A 23,008-nucleotide genomic window follows, 5' to 3' on the forward strand; every position below is an offset into this window, starting at 1 on the left:
CACTTGTATGATGCAAGAAACCCCCTTTCTAACATTTGTGATATTTCAGTAAGGTTTGAGCATTAGTGTTCTCTCAAAATTATCTCAGAGTTTTGAAGTAATTTCTTCTTGGCCTCATCAAATTTTCTTTACAAAATGTATTCAAATGAATCAAACACATGGGCAAAGAAGGGGTTTGCAGAGATGTAATGAAACCATACGATAAGTATTCAACTCAATACCACTGACACTTTATTTTTGCAAAGGAAAATTAGCTATTACAAAATGCAAGCACTTCTTACATGGGTTAGCTCTAAGCAGCCTTCAATTTTATGGGGGAAAAAAACCAAAAACATACCTCCTTCAATAAAATCTAGCAGAAGGAGATACAGATTCACTACCCTCTTCAATAAAAGCTAGTAGAAGGAAACACATTCACTACCTGACACGAAAACTTGAAGCAAAATGACAGCACTGGCAGATGTGAGGTATATGGAGCAAAACCTTTGGACCTGCACATTTATTTCCTGGAATTGAAGGCGATTGAACAAGAGGAAAACTACATGGAAGGCAAATCAATACCAAAGCTGGTTTCATGTTAATCAAACATAATCATGTCGAAGTAAGGAACTCTCTGAAAACCTTGTTAATTTTCTGCAATTTCTGAGTCATTTCAAGCCAACTCCAAATGCCTCAGACCTTGAACAAATCTTGCGTTGCTTGGCAACTATACAGCAAAGCCTGGCAGCAAGGTCCTTCCCCGAAAAATATTTCATCTACCCAGATTTCATGCCTCCATACACCTTGGGGGTCTCCTTATAAACGATTTAAATCCATGGCCTCCCTTAAATGTGCTGTGACCCCCAGCCAGGAGGACCATATGGCCCTCACTGAAAATGGCTGGTCTAGATCTTGTTGATGCAGGCACAAACAAACAGCTTCACTTTTGAGGAGTTGCACAATCTAATTAATAATGAATCTAATCATCTCATGCTTTCCTGCAAGGTTTACTGGACAGGTTCCTGGAATGTCGGTGATGTACAAGCTATTGGGTCATTTAGACCTATAATCACTGGAATATAGAAGAATGAAAGGAGTTCTCATAGAAACTATACAATTTAAACAGATGAAATACAAGTAAAATGTTCCTGAGCGCACGAGAGTCCAAATTCCGAGGTCACAGCCTTAATGATACACCATCAAGAACCAAGAATTGGAGAATTATTTTCATACAGAGAGTAATGAACCAATGAAATTCTCTACAACAGGAAACAGTGAAGAACAAGTTCTTAAATTAATTTTCAAAGTGTGTTGATATATTTCTCCATGTCAAAGATATCACAGATACAAGAAGGCAGGAACAGGGCAGTGAAGTCGGTAAACATGCTGAATGGTGAAGCAGACTTGAAAAGCTAAACAACCTGCAGTTACTCCTATTTTCTCTTTCTATATATCCACGCTGCTGAAGATCCAGCTGCGCTGGGTGGGTCACGTCTCCAGAATAGAGGACCATCGCCTTCCCAAGATCGTTTTATATGGCGAGCTCTCCACTGGCCACCGTGACAGAGGTGCACCAAAGAAAAGGTACAAGGACTGCCTAAAGAAATCTCTTGGTGCCTGCCACATTGACCACCGCCAGTGGGCTGATATCGCCTCAAACCGTGCATCTTGGCGCCTCAGTTTGGCGGGCAGCAACCTCCTTTGAAGAAGACTGCAGAGCCCACCTCACTGACAAAAGGCAAAGGAGGAAAAACCCAACCCCAACCAACCAATTTTCCCCTGCAACCGCTGCAACCGTGTCTGCCTGTCCCGCATCGGACTTGTCAGCCACAAACGAGCCTGCAGCTGACGTGGACATTTACCCCCTCCATAAATCATCGTCCGCGAAGCCAAGCCAAAGAAAAAGAAGAAGATATACTTTTATATTTTAAAAATTAGATACTTCTATCAAAGGGATATCAAATATTCTCCAGTACTCTTGACAGTGTGGACAGTTCACCAATGTGTCAGTTCTTTCTAAACATTGTAAATAAGAAATGCAGAGGATAAGCAGATGAACCTCTGGTGTCCAAATCCTATTAGGATTAACACATACTTTTACAAACAACAGGGGTGCCTTTACAGCAATCCTAAATTTCCTTATACTGACCTGTAATTGTATTGTGAATAATAAAATAAATGTTGCAAGCTATTAAAGATGTTACTGCAATCTACACAAAATATTTTACCTGCCAGTGGCCCTGCCTTGCTGTAGCAAATACTGGAGAAATACCCCTTCGATTGAGATGGGATACCACAGCTCCTTGTTGCAGAAGAAGTTCACATACTTCCAATTTACCCCTTCCTGCTGCTGCTGTGAGAGCTAAGGTGGAGGAAAAAAAATGACTGGTACACAAAATTTTTTTAAAATCACAAAATGTGAAAGACAGCTATCTGGCATATTGTAACTACGATGCATCTTTGATAGCATCATTCAGTTTGTCCCATTCCCTTGCTTTTCCTTATTGTTCTGCAATATTTTCGATCTCGTGTATACATCCTATTCCTTTTGATTTCCGCAACTGAACATACAGTACTTCTATAACTTATCAGACAGTGTGTTCAGCATCAATACATGTCCCATTAAAAAAAAAGTTCTCTTCTCCTCCTCGCATTTTACACATTATCTTAATTTTACATTCTCTGGTTATCAAGCAATGGAAATAGCTCCCCCTCCCATTCATACATCTATTAAAACTCTTCATTTCTATTAGAACTTCTTATCTATTGCTGCTAACATCCCATTTCCACTCTCTCTTATTTTTTACTGATTAAAAATTTTGTATAATAATAACAAATGTGGTTTCAATTTTCATACATGCAATTTAATTCACTAATTATTAGACATGCCTTTTGGTGAGCTCCTACTTGTAACAGTAGTAACTAATTGATTTGCTTTTATTTAGATTAGTATAAACAGGCCAAATTAACAAAATAAATAGTTTTTTACCCTGATTGACAGACATTACATTAATTGTCACTGAGTAATGTGAAGAATCTTCAATATTATCTAGCCTTTTGTATATCTATACCCATCATGAATAACTTGTTGCTTTCTGAAATAATAAATACATATAATCCTTAACATACAGCATACAAGTTATACTGGAAACACAAAATGACCTCAATTACCTGTTTCACCCCAAAGAGTATCAAAGCTATTGATGTCTATTCTATGTTCACCGTTAAGAGCATGAAGATTCTTCACAATCTATAAAATTGAAAGCATTTACTTGTGATATTATAGTGAACACAAATAATTTCTAACATTGAACGTTTTCCATTAAAGGATTTAAGTAAATGTCTGGCAAATGGAAGTCAACCAGTTCTATCTTCATGAAATTATCAGTGTTGTTTATTGCTATTGGTCAACAGACTGCATATAGGTCTTGATAAATAAAATAAATATTAGAATTCATATTTTGATGCTCTTCTCCTCACCCTAGAAAAATCTTTCACTCATCTCTCTTTGCTGTGAATGTGTCTTCAAACTAAAACATATAAATTGTTTTTCTAGTCCATTCTTTATGAATAAACTGATTAAAAGAATATCTTCTATTTTTTATGATTTGAAATATACTGCAAAACATATGTGGCAAGATTGAAACTTTTTTCTTGATCCTTTTCTATTTATTTTATGTTTAGTTGTATTACCACCACCTGGAAATTTATGAAAGCCAGCTATGATACCTCTTGCAACTACTATCAAAATAAATTTAACAGACAGCAATTCGCAAGATCTTACATTGAACGTTTTCCATTAAAGGATTTAAGTAAATCATACAGTAGTATTTCAGAAAAAGTTGAGCTCCAATATACTATATGCAACAGAATTAGTTTACCCAAGCTCATTCCATTACAGAGCCTCCAGAGGGTTATCTAATGAAGGATCATATTCAAAAATTTAAAATAGTTCCTCTTTCAAATGTTATAGAGAATATTCCTCAAAATGTCCATTTTAAGAGCATATAATATAAGCAATCAAATTTCTAAAAACTTACTTCACTGTGCCCCATGCTTGCAGCTGCAATTAGGGCTTGCTGGAGAGCTTGACTTTTCTTGAAAGATTGCTGTCTCCTTAATGTCCAATCTGCTTTGAGTAAATATTCAATAACTTCACAATGTCCTCTTAAAGCAGCATGAACCAATGCACATTGGCCATTTTTATCTGTGTAGTTAACCTGGGAGTTAAAACATTTATAACATTTTAAATACAAAACTGCTTCACTGTGATAGCAATAGCACTAAATTAGTTTGGAATACAAATCAACACTAAACTGTAGTAAATATCAACACACCAGTCTGCAGTGTCACATTTATAATTCTTGCTTCATAATAATATAGTCACGATGATTTACTAACCATCCCAACATTAAACCAGAGTTATTAGCTATACCTAATATAAGTTTGTACATTGCATTTGAATACGTCTTCACATTTCCACCATACACAAGGCCACTGAGCCCATCATTTATACCAGCTTTTGAAGGAATCCCATCAATTCTAATTCCCCACTTAGTTCTGTGTAAATGAAAAATCATTTTGTATCTGCCACCACGACCGTTGCCAGCAGCGAATTCCACTCACCCACCACGATGTGAAAAACCTACGTCTTGCATCCCTCCTGTACTTACTCCCAAGCATATCAAAATTATGCCCCCTCAAGATGGCCATTTCAACCTTGGGTAAAAGCCTCTGGCTATCCACATGATAAATGTCTCTCATCACCTTGTACTGAGGAAGGACACGTGGCTGTAGAGGCAAGTCTTAGAAAGAGCAGCGGAGTAGAAATCCAAGAAGGGGAGACGTTGGATGGGGCAGGAGTGTAGGGCATGCCAGAACTCGCAGAGAGAGAAGAAAAAAATTATTTAAAGTCAGCATGTCTGAGAAGAAAACCTTGTAGTGGAGTAGTAAAATGGAGACACAAGAGAAGATGAGCACCGAGGAATTAGCATGGTTGTAGTAGCAGTCTAATTGGAGGGGGATTACTGTGAGAACAGAGTTTTGGGAGCTTTATTTGAATTGTCTTTAAATTTAAAGAGTGGAGGAATCGGGATTCAGCACTTGGTTGGAGATTACTGAAAGAAGTTGAGCCAGCAGGCCAATAAAAATAAGATAAGTTCAAGTGGAACAGCCAGTGTGTGAATGGTTCAGTGTAATAGTAGAGGCTTTGGCAAGCAGAGGCTGAGGAAGTGGTGCAAGTGCTGGAAGTGACAGCCACCCTGAAGGGAGAACAAAAAGGTTCCACCAAGTAAGACCAGGTGAAGTCAGGCAAGGTCTTTTTCTAATTCACCAGACGAAGTGGTGGAAATGGCAGCCAGGGCCATCATGGGTTGAATCCAGAGCATTTTCAAATGGTGAGCAACCCGAAGTTGTGGTCCACGTAGGGGCCAATAATGTGGATAGGAAGGATGATGAGGTCCTGTAAAATGAGTTCATGGAAATAGGTTAAAGGACCTTGAGGGTCATAATCTCTGGATTACTACCCTCGAAAAGTACTAGTGAGGCTAAAAAAATATAGGAGGACAATATATCTTAATAAGTGGATAATAAGATGGAGTAGGTGGGAGGGCTTTAGATTTTTGGAGGGCTTTAGATTTTTGGATCTGGGGAGGTGGGACCTGTAGTGGCAGGATGGTTTGCATTTGAACTAGAGGGAGACCAATATACCTACAGGAATATTTGCAAGTGCTGCTCCAGAGAGAGGGTTTAAACTAGAGAAAAAGGGAGATGGGAATCAGAGCACCAGAGCAGATAATAGAGAAAGGTTGTAGAAAAGATATTGTTTGGCATGCAGACAAAGACAAAAATAGAAAGGTTGGGCGTGGAGGGAATAATGTTCTGAGTTGCATCTATAAATTTAAATTTAGACAAACAGCACAGTAACAGCCCATTTCAACCCACAAGTCTGTGTCGCCCAATTTACTCAATTAACCCACACCCCTGGTATGTTTCGAATGGTGGAAGGAAACCGGAGCCCCTAAGGAAAACCCATGCAGACATGGCAGAACATATAAACTTCTTACAGTGCAGGATTTGAACCCTGGTCCCAATCACTGGCGCTGTAAAGGCATTGAGCTAACTGCTACACCAACTGTGCCGCCTATTTCAATGCACAGAATATTGTAGCGAAGGCGTATGAGATTAGAGCATTAATCAACATGCAGAGTTATGACATTATGGCCATTAGTGAGACTTGGTGGTAGGAAGGGAAGAACTGTCAGCTCAGTTCTGGGGTACCATTGTTTGACATGTGATAGAGAGGGAGAGATTGAAGGATGTAGGGTAGTGCTACTAGTCAGTGAAAATGTCATTGCAGTGCTCAGACAGGATGTACTGAGGCTATATAGTTGGAATTGAGGAATGAGAACAGGATGACTGTGTAAATTACATTATACACCACCCAATAGGGAATTGCAGGAGTAAATTTGTATTGATATAGCAGATAGTTGCAAGAAAATCAAGACTGTAATAGCAAGTAAATTTCCTCAATTAACATAAAGAAGTCCCAATCTCCTCTTAGGGAATGAGACAGGGAATGTGACAGAAGTGTGTATAAGGGAACACTTTGGATCTAGTGATCACGATGCCATTAGTTTCAACAATAAAAATGGATAGGTTTGGTCCTCGAGTTAAGATTTTAGATTGGAGAAAGTCCAATTTTGACAAAATCAGAAGGGATCTGGCAAGTGTGGATTGGGACAGGTTGGTTTCTGGCAAAGGTGTGAGAGGCCTTCAAGAGTGAAATTTTGAGAATACAGTGTATACGTGTTCCTATCAGATTTAAAGGCAAGATTAACAGGTGTAAGAAACCTTAGCTTTCACAAAATATTAAGGTTCTGGTTCAGAAGAAGGCATTGTCAGCAAGGAACAAATGAGGTATTTCAATACAAAAAGTGCAAGAAAACAGATAAGAAGAAATCAGGAGGGATAAAAGTCATGAGGTTGTTTTGGCAGACAAGGCGAAGGAATATCTCAAGGGCTTCTACAGATAGAGCAAAAGGATAGCAAGGGATAAAACTGGTCTTCTTGAAGATCAGTAGTCATCTATGTATGGACCAAAAGAGGTTGGGGACGATCTTAAGATGTGCAACGAGTCTTTCGAAGTACATTGGCAAACTATCAGTGAAGTCATTGACATTGTACAGGTTACAGTAGAGGATCTGCTTGCTACATTGAGGCTACTAAGGGTAGATAAATCCCCATGGTCTGAGGAGATATTCCCTCAGACCCAGAGAGGCTCTTGCAGAAATTGTCAGGACCATAGCAGAAGTATTTAAAAGATCCTTTGCCATGGGTAAGGTGCCTTAGGATAGCTAATGTTCCATTGTTTAAGAAATGATCCAAGAATAATCTGGGAAATTATAGGCCAACATCAGTAGTGATTAATTTGTTGGAAGGTATCTTAAGAGACTAGATATACAAGTACTTGGATAGACAGGGACTGATTAGGGATGGTCAATATGCCATTGTGTGTGGTAGGTCACATCTAACCAATCTTAGAGAGCTTTTCAAGGTTATCAGGAAAGTTGATGAAGGTAAGGCAGTAGATGATGTCTACATGAACTTTAGTAAGGTCTATGACAAGGTCCCACATGGGAGGTTGGTTGAGAAGATTCAATTCCTGATTGTAGGAAGAGGTATTAAGTTGGCTTTGCAGGAGAAGCCAGAGTGTGATAGTCGATTTCCTCTCTGACTGTGACTAGTGGTCTACCTCAAGGAGCTGTGCTGGGTCTATTGTTGTTTGTCATCTATAATGATCTGGGAGATAACATGGTAAATTGGATCAGCAAATTTGCCAATGACGCTAAGATTGGGGGTGTAGTAGACAGTGAGGAAAGCTTTCAAAGCTTGCAGTGGGATCTGGACCTGCTGGAAAAATGGGCTGCAAAATAGCAGATGGAACCTAATACAGATAAGTGTGAAGTGTTGCACTTTGGGAGGACAAACCAGGGTAGGACTTGCACAGTAATGGTTGGGAACTGCGGTAGAACAGAGGGATCTGGGAATACAGATACACAATTCTTTGAAAGTGGTGTCATAGGCAGATAGGGTCATAAAGGCTGCATGTGGCACATTCGCCTTCATAAATGAAGTAATGAATACACAATATGGAATGTTTCTGATAAAATCATGTAGAAGACCTTTGGACATCAGATATAGAATTTTTTAAAAGTTCAGGTTAGAACATTGAAAGCCCCAGGCTTACTGCTGTGGATAGCTTGTGCACATCTCTATTGCCAGTAGGCTCTGTCTGCAATATACAGGGATTTAACAAAAACAAAAAGAAAATGCCAAATAGATGTCTCAATAAGTCATCTACTCTCTCCACTGATGTTGACTCGCCTACAGAGTACTTCAATCCATTCTGCCAGAACAATTAATGCTTAACAATTATAATGTCAGGAACAAAAAGTGAAAACTTAATAGTGAAGATACTTACCCCTTCATTTAGTGAATAGGCAATTATCACATGGTTAACATTACTTTTTCCATTAGTTACATGACTTGTATACTGTAGCACATTTCATGGGGATTAAATGTCATGGATCACATTTTGGAACTCAAGAAAATTTAAGGATAAAATGCCACTTTAGCAAAGTCAATGATAGAATATTGAAAATATCCCTATATAATGCCATTTCTGAATTTATGCTGCATCTTTATCTTGTCATTAGTTGTTGGATATTTTTTACAAGTGTATTTTCCACATACTATTACTTTTCAGCAAATTACAGCCCCAGAAACAAGTATAAACAACATTAGCACCTCTTGTGCTAAGTGTTCTATGATACCTTATTTTAATATTATCCATTTATCGATTCCTCATTTGATCCCAAGGGACCATAAACTGCAGTTTGTCTTTTGGAATTTTAATTTTGTAGAATGCACCTCATGGAGCTCCTTCTTTGCTTCTCGTGCCTCAAGAATATCAGCCCAAATGATGAAAATCATAGATTTTATTTGTTAGTTCAGTCCATTTTATGAATCATTATTAAGGAAATCTAATGTTAGTAATCAATTCCATTACCTTAGCTCCTTTCTTGCACAAAAGAGTCACAATATTCAGGTGTCCTGTAGCTGCAGCATGGCATAAGGGTGTAATGCCACTTTCAGAAGCCTGGTCGACTGCAGCTCCAAATTCAAGAAGTAGATTTACCATTTCCTGATGACCAAGATGTGATTGAACACAAAGGATGGGTGCATTGTTTAAGACCTCAGTTCGATAGTTCACACTGGCTCCTCCCAAAATCAACAACCGACTCACCTGCATTTTGTATTAAAAAACAGAATATTACTCCAACCTCTCCGTTAGATATCTTACATATACATATCAAAATTAGAATAATGCTATAAAGAGAAGAAAATGCAAAATATATAATTAAAATGTCTCCACTAATTACAAAATAGAACAGAAAAAAATGGCAATGGTTAATTGAGGAAAAGGCTGTTAGAAAATTAAATGATCAGATCTGGCACGAAACTACAAGGCAACACTGAACATAACTTTCTATAATACTTCAAAGATCTGGAAAACCTACAGCAGGCATTTCAATGCACGAGAAATTACCAGTGACTTCCAAACTCAAGAGAGAGAGAGAGAGAGAGAGAGAGAGAGAGAGAGAGAGAGAGAGAGAGAGAGAGAGAGAGAGAAATTAACCAATTTAAATCCCTTCTCCTACCCCATGAAGCCTGAGTTATCATTTCATTAGGACGCATTTTTCACAGAGCCAATGGCAAAATCCCAATGCCAACAATTTTTCCTGAGCTCTGCCTAGGAAGAGATCAACAGCCAGATAGAGAAAAAAGAATGGAGAATGGTTTCAAAACCTCCTTGAAAAAGATGCAACATCCCCAATGACTCTTGGGAATCCTCATCCACAACTTTGAAAAGTGGAAGAGCATTCAAGATGGAATTGAGAATCTTGTGCTTAAGCATCATGAGAACAAAGCAACCCTGGGTAAAGAATGGAAGATCTCACTACTTCACAAACTACCCACTTGACTGCTCTGTCAGTAACCTCATGTCCTATCTGACAGAGTTCATGGTTCTCTATTGGTCTCATTGGAGGACTCTTGAACTCTGGATTGAATGGATACAAGTCATCTTTGATTTCAAGGGATTGTTTAAATAGAGCACGTTGAACTTATTAAATAACCACCATTTCATTGAACTCTGATTTAATTTACACAGAATAAAATTGATGTTCACACCTTGCTCTCACTTCTATCCACTACCAAAACCTTAATTATCAACACTTCTAACATCAAAAGATGTTTTTTGAATGTTCTAAGGTAACATAAAAGATCCTACTCAAAAAACTATGATTGACCTCAACATTTTATTTGTTCTAATTAGTATTTCTGATGTTTACCAACTTATTTATACATGAACAGCAAGTAGATTTAAAACTAATTCAATACCATTAACTGGTTTTGTAATATCAAGAGCATGACAAATGTATTGTGCAACTTCAAGTGATGTGAAATGACACAGAGCTACTGTATAGCCGAACCTGTTGAGTATTTCCAGAATTATTACTTGAAATAAGCATGTTATGCCTATTTGACATCATTGTTGCCATTCAAAGATGCCTTCCAAATTCCCAAAATGGTCACCATTATCACATGCTATTGTTTCCATTTTTGAACTGCTCAAATTAAACTTAACTCAGGCCAAATCCTTTTATTGATTCGTTAATTTTGAGCAAAATAATAGTTAGCCTTCATGCACCATCTCAAATATTAGAGTGATGGCATCTTCTCAGCCCTTATAGAATTCTAATCCAGTAAGCATTAAAATAAATGTTTTATTATCAATTACATATATATCTGGCTACCTTGGTCAAAGCACTAAACCTTTATATGGTTGTGAGGAATATTTTACTAATATTATTTTAAAAATCAGAAAACAAAAACAAACAGTAAAACTAGCCAGCTTGCCGAATGCCACATTGTTTTCATTCCTAAGGCCAATAAGAGCCCACTACATCAGTGGCACTCAATCAGTGCTTACTGAATCAACTTTCAAAATTAGTTAACTGTATATTGTATAATTGTATACAGTTATGATGGTTTTAGACAGAGTAAATGCAAGCAGGCTTTTTCCATTGAGATAAAAACAAGTTAAAGGTGAAAGGATAAAAGTTTAAAGGGAATATGAGGGGGAGAGGGCATGGCGCCACTGTAACAACAGCACAGCTGCAGAGCACTGGAGAGTGGGGACAGAGATCCGCTGCGGGGTCCAACTACCCAGTCCGACTACTGTTGGCTCCATACACTTTAAATTGCCTCCATACAACGATAAGATTCAAATCTTTCATATAGGGAATTGTGTTTTTTGCTGCTTTCGCTCTTGTTATTGTCCTTGCCGATTTATCTAGAATTAGGTACAATCAGAAATTAAAGTCTCCTCCAACTAATATATTTAGTCTTTCCTCTGCTGTTTTTAGGACGATGTCTTTCATAAACGCTACATCATCATAATTCGGGGCATAAATGTTCAATAAATGTCCATGCTTTTCCATAAATTTTACAGTGTGTCATTACACATCTTCCAGCTTGATCAATTGAGGTATCTTCTATTAATATTGGTGTATTTTTATTAATTAGAATAGCCAACCCTCTTGCCTTTGAACCAAAGGATGACAATATTATTTGTCCCACCCATCCTCTTTTTAATTTATCATGTTCCAATTTGGTAAGATGTGTTTCCTGCAAAAAGATTATATCCACTTTTAATTTCTTTAAGTATGCCAAGACCCTCTTCCTCTTCACTTCCCTGTTTATCCCATTAATATTAAGAATAATAAACGTTAATGTTTTATCCATACCATTTTTCACACAAATATTGTATATCTTCACAATTTTCTAAATACTGTTGTAACATTTCCCTATTAAAAGGCTATTCCAACACATACATTTCTCCTTTAAGAAACACACACACATCCCTAGCTCATTTAACTCTTTCACAACTTCTTTAATTTCTATTACCTTCTCTCATCACTGATTCCATACTCGTAAAACGACTGCATAAAGTTTCCATCATTTTCAGGATGGTGGCTCTATCTTGGGCAGACTCCCCAGCTCTGCTGGCTTCAGCCAGCTGAGTCACTCCTCATCAGGCTTTCACTCAATGTTCTTGGCTGAGCTTCAGTTTTTGTTTTGCACCAGTTTAATCCATTTTTGACAAAAAAATTCTGTTTTTTTTGAGCTTTTAAACAATCTTTTTAATACTTTTTGTGGAGAGGTCTTTCAAAACACCTGCTCAGTTCATTAGCATGGCCACGTCCCCTTGCATCGTCAGGAAGGGGCCCTGCGCAATTTTTGCTGATAGTAAATCTTTGGCTCCCTTACAGTAGACAAAAGGAAATTTCTGTAGTATCATATTTTCTGTTTTATTACATGACAATAAAATAATTTTGTACCTTGTACTTCTTCATGCAGCTGCCAGCTGAATTGGTAAATGCAGATGCAATTTTGGCATTGAAGAAAAATTTGAACACATACATGGATGGGAGGAGTAAGGAGGGATATGGTCAGGGTACAGATGAGTGGGACTAGGCAAAAAAAAAATATTCGACAGATTAGAAAGCCCAAAGGACCCATGTTGTATTGTCTATGATTCTATAGTCCTCATTCCCAGGAACACATTAAGTAAGATATCAGTCTAGATACAAAATTTTGATGGTCACCTGTGGCTTAAAGAATTTTATGAAGTAATAATTTAGGAATACATAAATGATCAACTTTTGATAAGGTAGCTTTCCATAAAGAAACAGCATTATATTTTTAGCTTATGGAGTGAGACCATTGTTGGCAAGGCCCATCCAAACTGTGCTCATGAAAATGACAAAAAGCTGCCTTTCTGAAAACCTGTGGTCCTTCTGGGCAGATGTTAAATGGCACGAGGGAATAAGTTCCATGAGACGAAGGAAGGATTGTGTGCAACTTGAAATGTAATTTTAATGTACCTTGGGTTTATTCTTCTTAGTGGATGCTCATCAGAGTAACCTGGGTGAGCAACTGAATTTAATTTGTAAATTAAACGTTCTACAATATTTATCTTCTGGTGATGGAGGGAGTGAATAGTTAGAATGTTGGATAGTGTGCCAATCATGCAGCCAACTTTATTCTTTTGTTAAAGCTCCAGTAATGCAGGCAGGTGAGCATAGCGCCACAACCTTCCTTAAGACTTTGAGGATCGGGATACTCGGGCCCCACAATCTGCTTTTGTATCCATTATTTCTGGTTGAGAGGTTCTGCAATGGTAATGCCAATGAAGTCATGGATAGGCAATCACAGTCTCTCTTGGAGATAGTAATTGGACCATGCTTCTTGCCCAGTTCTTAATACTGACAGGGTCTTGGAATCTTTGTGCAATCATCAGTGCACATCACTACTTCAGATCTTAAGATGTTGTTGATGTCGCTGAAAATGGCCAGGTCTAGGATAATGACATAAAGAAATCTTGCCTTAAACTCAGACCTCAACACCAGGTCCATTCTCTTTAGTGTAAGATACAATTCCAGCCAATGTTAAGTGTCCCTTTGAATTCTCATTGATTTTAATTTTGCCAGGGTGTTTTGATGACACATTTGGTAAAATTCTGACTTGATGTAAACTTTGCCTCTGGAATTCAGTTTTTGAGTCCACACTAAGACCAAGATCGGAATGAGGTCTGGAGATAAGAAGATCGGAATTCCAAAATTATTACTGATGAATGGGCTACTGACATAATGCTGCCTCTACTGTTAACTAAAGGTAAACTAATTAACTGATAATAAATTGAATCAAGTTTGTCCTCCTCTGCAACAAGGACATAACTTTATCAAATTAGGGTTGATCCCCTGATTTAACAGTAATAAAACAATGAGAGGGTAAGCTGGTCATGCAGTGTTCTATGTGGATTGGAGAGAAGCACGTGGCCTCTCTGCCGGTCTGAAACATGTGGATTGCACCCTGTCAGAAACTTATTCAGAAGTCACATCATCTGTCAATCAAGATTGGACTTCGACCACGAATTAGTGCACACCTTGCCGTTGGCTACATTAAATCACCTGGGGTCATTATTGGCTAGAAGCAGAGATTAACACTTTATATAGTGTCAGTGCACAGCACATTCTTTCTCTCTGCCTCATGGTCCAAGCCCTGAACTACAGTGGACATCACTAGAAGTGTCGCAGATAAGCTGTGCACAACACTGAAGCTGAGCTGAAGTACAATAGATCAGTACTCAGTATTTCCAGGGAGCCGCACCCCTGATGGTACAGGGATCTTGCGGTGGGGGGGGGGGGTAAGGGTGTGGGTGGGTGTGGTGTACTCAAGTGTTTGAGCGTGTATAGAGGGTCACTGGTATCAGAGTCCAACCTAGTTCCAATGTGTATGTCTATATCGTTGTTTAAATAATATAGTAATCAAGTACCATTTAACGTTCTCCCCTATCTGTCTCCTGTGTGTTAGTTAAAGTTGCATGTGATTGTAACACTCGTGTCCAGACTTGTCTCTCAGTGAGCCCACCGAACCTGATACTTTTCCCAACGATTGGCGCTGCGAGTAGGGTTCAAAGAGTTTTGGTTGGAAACGCGTGGAGTATTAACCATGTGGGAGATTGTACTAGTAAATGTGCATGTGCGATTGTGTACCTGCTCACCAACAGGAGCAGCTAGTAAAGGAAACCCGGAGTCCGAATACAAAATCCTTAGGTGAATCAACACCATCAGCAACGTAGCTGGGAAGCCATGCCATTCTGGCCGACTAGATCAGCAGACTGGACCCCATGGAGAGAAGATAGAGCACCACGTAGTCTCCCTCCTAAAGGAATAAGGTTTCCCCGAGGCCAGGAGGAGTCATGGGGGAGACTTATATGGTTACTGATCTCCCTACTTAGGCACCAGTGGGATATCACGTCTGATTTAAGTAATCAGGGTGCCCAGAAAGATAGGGAGATTGAATCCCTGCAACAGCACTGTTGTGCACTACAGGAGGCAGTGCGGATTGCTGAAGTGCAAGTGATAAATCTAGAAAATAAAGTCATGGAGGCAGCTTCCAAGCTGATTGAAACTCGGCAGCTGGCTAGCAGCGGCAGCTTGATCTAGGCAAAATCAAAGGCATTGTCCAGTGGGGGGAGGGGATCGACACGTGGTTGTGGGATGGGTATGTGTGGATGGATGGTGATGACCATGAGGAAATTTATTCCCCCATGTGCCTGACCCTTTGCAAAGCCCTACCAGTGACCACACAGTCCCAGGTTTGTCATGAGGGCACCCGCCGACCTTCCAAAATGGGGACATAGCTGAAAATGGGGGGACCTCGGGTGGGCATAAATGCTGTCACTGTGAAATTATGGAAATCCAGGACGACTCCACCAAGGAGCTAACTGGGCAAGAGGACCAAAACCACCAGTGGCCAGGCGAACAACTAGCCATGCCCTGCCACGGCTGTGGGATGAGGCGGGGGGGCCACAATGTCCGTCTCTCTCATCAGGAAGCAAGCACCTTATCCGGTCTGTCTGACCAACAGACGATTGGGAATACTTTATGGGCGCTGCCAGGAGGAGTCAATGGTGGCACCACCTTACGGGAATGGATGGTGACCTGCCCTCCTAGAATGGGGCCTACACGGCCAGCTGCAGTGGCATACTGTTGGCGTGGAGACAAGGGTTATTAGGGAGTGGGCACTGATCATGGGTATCTACAGGGGCCCCCACGAGCACCATTTCCCAGGGAGCACGAAGGTGACTGGTGCCTTGGCAGGCAATTTAATCAACATTGCACGCCCCAACATTAGAGGGGTGGTCTTGCCCTTCATGGGGCTGGTGACCAGGAAGGATCAGAGTACTCGGAGTGGGGAGCACCCACTCAAGTTTGCAGGGCTGAAGGAAAGTTCAGCTACGTCCCTCTGCCAGTGACTCACAGAGACATGCATGTTCTTTGGAGAAAGCATTATTGGGGGGGAGGGGGGGAGCCCCATGGGGGTGAAGCTTCCTGAGCGATCCTCACTCCAACCAGGACCAGTCTCCCCTCTGATCCTCCCCCACCGGAGGTGGCCCCTGACTCATCTATCTTTTAAGCTCTCCCACCCACCCCACCTGCTTCAAGATGTTTCTCATCTCGAAGTGAGGGTCTACAAAACACTCATCAAAACAGACTGCTGCAATCCCATCACTACGCCCTTTCAATTTGAAAGGGGCTACTGATTCCAATCGTCAGCAAGGAGCTGTTGTCACTTTTTATGAAGAGAATGTTCAGCAAGAGCCATTGCCATGGGCACTCCCTCACAGGAAATTCCAGCTTAACAACATTTACAGTCTTTGTAATGGACCTTTTTAAATTGAACCATCAGCTCAGTTAACTAGTATCAATTTTTCTTTTTTTAAAACAAATTTGCAGATCAGGAATTGCTTGTATATACAGGTATGCACCACCTAACGTCTGTTCGGGCAATGTCCAATCACATATACGTCTGTCGTCCGTGGTCCCATAAGCTTATAAAGAGAGTTCAGAAATCCCGATTGGAGAACAGGACACAGTGGATGTAACCAGGTGTACACAACTTCCCACATGCAACAAGTGTATTTCATGTTTTAAGTATTCTAAGGCTTACGTATGTAGGTACTGTACTTTCCATCTATCATGGCTCCCAAACGCAACAAAACCAGTGCTAATGACAGCAGTAGCATGAGACAAAGGAGAAATCTTCCCAATTTGGACACGAAAAAGGTTATTAAACAACATAAAGGTGGAAAAACAGTGAATGTATTGCTCATGATATAGGCAGGTCGCACTCGACAATCTTCAAAAACCAAGAAAAAATTCTCCACCTGTTAAAGGATCAAGGCTAACGAAAATGTGAGAGGGTCCCATATCAGATATAGAGAAACTGCTATTGACATATTCTGAGGACCAAACGCAAAAGCAAGTCCCTCTCAGCACATTGAAAATCACTGCTAAGGTATGAAGCTTGTTCCAGATGCTTAAAGAAAAAACAGGACCATATCGAGTTTAGTGCTAGCTCTAGGCGGTTCAGATGCTTCATACAATGTTTTACGCTGCATAATTTGAAAGTGATTGGTGAGTCTGTGAGTGCCAATGTGAAGGCAGCAGAAGAATTTGTTGAAACCTTCTTTAAGCTAATTGTAGAGGGAGGTTATTTGTCCCAGCAAATTTTTAATATGGACAAAACCTCATTATTTGTAAGAATATGCCTGAAAGGACTTTCATCCATAAGGAAGCTAAGTCATTGCCAGGCTTTAAAAGAGAGTGATAGTGTTGTTAGGAGGCAATGTTACTGGCTACAAGTTAAAGCCATTTCTTATTTTGAAGAGTAAAAAACCCAGGGCTTTCAAGAACATTAACAAGAACATTAACAAACAGATCTTTCTGGTTTATTACAGGAGCAATAAAAAGTCTTGGGTAACACAAATGCTATTTCAGGATGCCCATCTCGATCGCTATGCCAGTGAAATGGAGAAGTAAAGCTTGGAAGAAGGCATACTATTCAAGATTTTGGTCATGTTCCAGGACATCTCTCTTTCATTGGTGACCTCCACCCCAACATCAAAGTGGCGTTCCTCCCACCAAACACTACCTCTTTAATCCAGCCAATGGACCAAGGGGTTATTGAAGCATTCAAGGCCTACTACCTGAGGAAGACCTTGGCTCAGGCTATTGCTGTAACTGATGACACTGGCAAGACACTGATGCAGTTCTGGAAGGAGTACATTTTCCAATGTGTAAAGAACCTTGCTTGGGCCTGGGATGATGTGACCAAAGAGTGCATGAATGGCATATGGAAAAAAAATACTGAAACCAGTATATGCATGACTTTAAGGGATTTGAAAAGATGATGTGATTGCAAGGATCAATAGAACTGTTATCGGCATGGTAAACAACAACCTGAACTTAGACATAGATGATGAGAACATTGAAGAACTCCTAGAGATGGATCCTGCACAACTAACAAATAAAGAGTGGCTGAGGCTAGAGCAAAAGTGAATAGCTGAAGGTAAGGGAAATGGAAAATGCAGGTGCAGAAGAGGATCACTGTTAAGTGTTAGTCAAATTCTTTGCAGACCTTAAGGCTTGCTGAAGAGATGGACCCAAACACTGAACACTTCACTGAAAGAGAGGAATACTCATGCAATGTTTGGCTCATATAAATTTATGAGAAAAAGCAAACAACACTGGTCATATTCCTAAAAAAGCCAAAACCTCCCAAGAACAGCATCAACCAGGTCCTTCAGGCATTATAGAGTGAGAAGTTCATCAATAGTGGTTATTCACTCTGAAACTCTTCCAGTGGAACACTGAGGAAGTTGAGAACAGTGACGTGGATGATCCTGATCCATTTTGTTAAATTGTGTATGATATAGGCTAAGAAAGTGTTTACATAAAAGTTTAAAAAGTGAAAAAAATTAAACAGTTTAATTTAGCACAAGTTAAGTATTCCATATAGCTTTGCTAAGTATATACAGTAATATGGTGTTTGCACAATGTCCATGTCACAGAATGCCCAATTTCACAGAACGTATCATGGACGTTAAGCAGCGCGTACCCATATATTGTAACCACTCGGCAATGATGGCATATTCCCAGCCCTCCCATTAACAGAAACAAATACCTCATGGGGTGAATGCTTTTACTTAAAACTACTGACTTGGCCAACTTGCAGTCCTGACTCCTCCTGGCCATCATTACAGAGAACCAACACAGGAACTTGAGGCACCTGTCTAAAAGGAACGCAAGCAGGAAAGGCATCCTAGGATCAGACGACAGTCCAGAAAAATGGGGGGCTCCCAGCAGATATGGACACACCCCGGATGTATTCCTGCCAGCCTGCCCCGTTTAACCACAGGATAGCACGGCGACGGGCATCTAGACTCTGTGCTTAGGGAGCATTCAAGTGTGAAATCAAGGCACAGGTTGCGCGAGCCAGGAGTGTGCTCTGGCACCTCATGGATGACCTTGCACTGCCTGCTCGCAAATGTTGGTGGGAAAGATGCACACATTTGTCAGCTAAGACAGATAAACCTGGCATGCGAGTCAGTGACCAGACAATTTTCTTTACTTCCCCTCCCCTCTGACACTGGGGAGCTGCCTCGACAGCATCCTGCACCACTGGGAACACAATGACCCTGTTTGGTCAGAGGGAGCTGGAGAGGTGTGCCATTGATTTTGATTATATGCCTTGTCCAGCATACTGATCCACTTCATTTTCATCCTTTTTAAACACTATTTTCTCTCTTTTCTTTTGTGTGTGTGTGTGTGTGTGTGTGTGTGTGTGTGTGTGTGTGTGTGTGTGTGTGTGTGTGTGTGTACATATAAAAAATACAAAAAAATATTTTTAAAAAATATATATACAGTAAAACCTCGTTAGAATGCAGTAGTTGGGGTCCAAGATTTCATATCACGTTACAGCCAAGTCGCAGAACAGATGCATATATGTCAGAGTGCCCACGGATAATCAAACCCAAATATTACCAGTTTTCGAAGGATCTCCTATCTATAACTAGCAATTTCAATGAAAGGAAGCAAGCACATTCTTTTAATATTGGTATTCTGAATTTTAATCAACTTATTTTCTATGTTTGGGGTTCACAGACACCCGCGCTATAAGTGATTCAGTGGATTAACAAATCACATTCTAACGAGGTTTCAGTGTATATAGTTAAAACATGTACATAAAGATTTCAGGAAGTAGATTCTTATCCTTTGAACAAATGAGAGATAAGTACAATATAACTGGAGATACAGCGCTGGCATATTACCAACTGAGATCCTACTTGAAGGATAAATTAGGAAGCAATCTGAGTTTACCAGAGGGAAGTAACCTTGAATATGTGATTACAGATACAATGTTAATCAAAAGATTTATAACAAATATGTATATTAAACTGCAAGAAAAGGAGAATGAGGAAACAAATGGTAAAACTAAACAAAAATGGGAACAAGATTTAAATATAAAGATAAAAAAGGAAACATGGGAGAAATTATGTTCTGGAACGATGAGAAATACAATAAATACGAGGCTACGTATGATACAATATAATTGGTTATTGCCTTTGTATTCAGAGTCATGCCAGTAGGGTTAGTGCTCTGTACTGGGTGTCGGATGTGGGAACAATGGGTGACCTCCACCCTCCCAAATGGCCACATCTGCACCAGGTGTACCGAGATGCAGTTACTAAGGGAGCAAATTAGGGATATGGAGTTGCAGATTGATGACCTGCGGCTTGTAAGGGAGAGTGAGGAGTTAATCGACTCAACTTTCAGGGCGATAAATACTCCAGAACCCGTGTCAGGTAAGTGGGAAACCGTCAGGGGGGGAAAGAAAAAAGCGAGAAAAACGGAGAGCACACCAGTGACTATCCCACTCAGCAACAGTTATGTTGTGTTGGATTCTGTTGAGGGAGATGACCGGACAGAAGATGGCCACGGGCACCAGGTCAATGGCAATGAGCCTGGCAGAGTGGTACAAAAGAAAAAGAAAAGGAGAAATGCAGTAGTTATTGGGGACTCCATTGTCAGGGGTACAGACAGGAGGTTCTATGAGCCAGATAAGTATACCCGCATGGTGTGCTGCCTCCCTGGTGCAAAGGTACGAGATATCACAAATCGGGTCTAAAATATTCTGAGGAGTGGGAGAGCAGCCTGATGTCTTGGTACATGTGGGTACAAACAACATTGACAAGAAAAGGGAGGAGATAATGAAAAGGGATTACAGTGAGCTGGGACAAAAGCTGAAAGACAGGAACGCTAGGGTGGTGATCTCGGGATTACTACCTGTTCCAAGTGCAAGTGATGAAAAGAATGTAAGGATAAGGAAAATGAACGTGTGAGGTGCTGAGGGGCTGGTGTACAGGGCAAGGATTTGGCTTCTTGGATCATTGGGATCTCTTTTTGGGAAGGCATGATCTTTACAAGAAGGACGGGTTGCACCTAAATCCAAAAGGTGTCAACATTTTGGCAAGTATGTTTGGTACAACAGTGGGGCAAGGTTTAAACTAATTTGGCAGGGGTATGGGAACCTGAGTGATAGGAAAAAGGGTAGGGAAGATAAAGAAATGGCCAGGAAAAGTAAAAAATGTTGGGAGGAGAAAGTAAAAAAAAATCAGATGGTGCAGTGAGTTTTCAGGTCAATGACAGTGTTAAGAAAATTACAAAGAAAAATAGTGGGCAGAAAAATCAAAAGAAAAGGTTACAGAAGTCACTAGATATTAAAAGGACAAAGAGCATAAGGGCACTTTATCTGAATACCCGCAGTATTAGAAATAAGGTTAGTGAACTTGAGGCACAAATCGGTATCCATGCCTATGATTTGGTAGTCATCTCGGAAACATGGCTACAAGGTGACCATAAATAAGAATTAAACTTTCAAGGGTATCAGGTGGTGCAAAGAGATAGGATGGTAAGGGAGGTGGAGTTGCACTCTTAATCAAAGATGAGCTCCAGGCAATAGTGAGGGATGATACAAGATCTAAAGAGCATAATGTTGAGTCCATTTGGGTAGAGATAAAGAATAACAAAGGGAAAAAATTATTGGTGGGTGTCAGCTATCGCCTACCAAATAACAATAGTTTAGTGGCACAGGAAATAAATAGAGATAAGTGGGGCATGTAAAAATGATACGGCAGTAGTCATGGGGGACCTTAACTTCCACATAGATTGGGAAAATCAAGTTGGTCGTGGGAGTCTGGAAGAGGACTTAGAATACATCCACGAAAGCTTTCTTGAGCAGCATATTAAGGAACCAACAAGAGGAAATACAAGTTTATTTCTTCAGGTTTATGTTTTAGATGTCATAAGGAAGTTGGTTCCTTTTTACATTCTACTTGGCTCTGTGAGACTGTAAAATCTTTTTGGAATAGATTTAAGGAACATTTAGAAGCTATTTTTAAATTGAAAATTCCATTTGATCCTTTAGTATTTTTGTTGGGTTATATTAAGAAATTGAGTTTGGAGTTAAAACTAAATAAATTTCAAATTTCTTTTTTTGAGATTGGCTTTAGCGGTGGCTCAAAAATATTGGCAATTACCTGTATTCAGCGATGGCATTTGGAAAAGATAACATATAATTTACGTAATAATTATTCCTTTTTTGTTAAAACTTGGAGCCCGTATTTGGAATATATGGGGCTGAATTATTAATCTTCTTTCCACGCATTGATGGTGTTGCTCCAAACCATGGCAAATAATTGATTGAGAGTTTTATGTTAAGTGATCTCCTTTCTTTCTTTCTTTAGGGGTAGTTTAGAGGAGGGTGGGATGTTGTAGGGGGTATTATTTACAAAAATATCATGTATGTATTTTGTTTTTCTATTTTTTTTTAAATTGTATGATTTACCATGATTCAACTCTTTTTTTGTGAGAATTAAACTTTATTTTAATGCTTAAAAAGCCTTACTGGTTCTCTGAAAAAACCATTTATCTGAAATGAGCCAAGTCCCAATCATTTTGGATAATCAGAGTTGTACCATATGTGATATGTATAAGATATGACCAGTTTTGTTATTATTAGATGACAGTGCATGTATGATTTATATATTAAACTCATTAAAAATATTTTAAAAAGAAAATAAGCCAGTTGATGGTCTTTGTAGTGATTGCAGAGTGATGTGACTTCCGAGGGGTAGAATGTTATATGTGGATTGTGGAGAAACACATGGCCTCCCTGCCTGTCTGGAACATTGTGGATTGCGGGTGGTAATGTGTCCTCCCTGTGTGAAACTTATTCGGAAGTCACATCACCTGTCAACTAAAGTGGACTCAGCCACCCATTAGTGTACACTTTTCCATTGGCTAATTTAAATCACCTAGGATCACTATTGGCTACAAGCACAGATTACCACTGTATATAACACCAACACACAGCACATTCTTCCTCTCTGCCTCATGATCCAAGCCACGGACATCAATCCATATTAGGTCGCTGGAAGTGTCATGGGTAATATGTGCACCACATCTAGAGGCTCCATTAGCTCAGTGGTTAG

General features: G+C 39.8%; 1 protein-coding gene across 3 annotated transcripts in view; it reads right to left on the reverse strand.

The window, feature by feature from the left end:
* Positions 1-23,008, reverse strand: part of tanc1a (tetratricopeptide repeat, ankyrin repeat and coiled-coil containing 1a) — a 124,720-nt gene that overhangs the window by 24,854 nt on the left and 76,858 nt on the right. For all 3 annotated transcript variants that reach the window (XM_069935444.1, XM_069935443.1, XM_069935445.1), the window contains 4 exons: positions 9,050-9,286; positions 4,020-4,199; positions 3,151-3,229; positions 2,208-2,341 (listed from right to left, as the gene is read on the reverse strand). In XM_069935444.1, coding sequence (XP_069791545.1) covers positions 2,208-2,341; positions 3,151-3,229; positions 4,020-4,199; positions 9,050-9,286 — 630 coding nt within the window. The remainder of the gene's footprint in view (positions 1-2,207; positions 2,342-3,150; positions 3,230-4,019; positions 4,200-9,049; positions 9,287-23,008) is intronic.

Source organism: Narcine bancroftii, chromosome 4 (genome assembly GCF_036971445.1).
Source record: "Narcine bancroftii isolate sNarBan1 chromosome 4, sNarBan1.hap1, whole genome shotgun sequence".
NCBI classification, from domain to species: Eukaryota; Metazoa; Chordata; class Chondrichthyes; order Torpediniformes; family Narcinidae; genus Narcine; species Narcine bancroftii.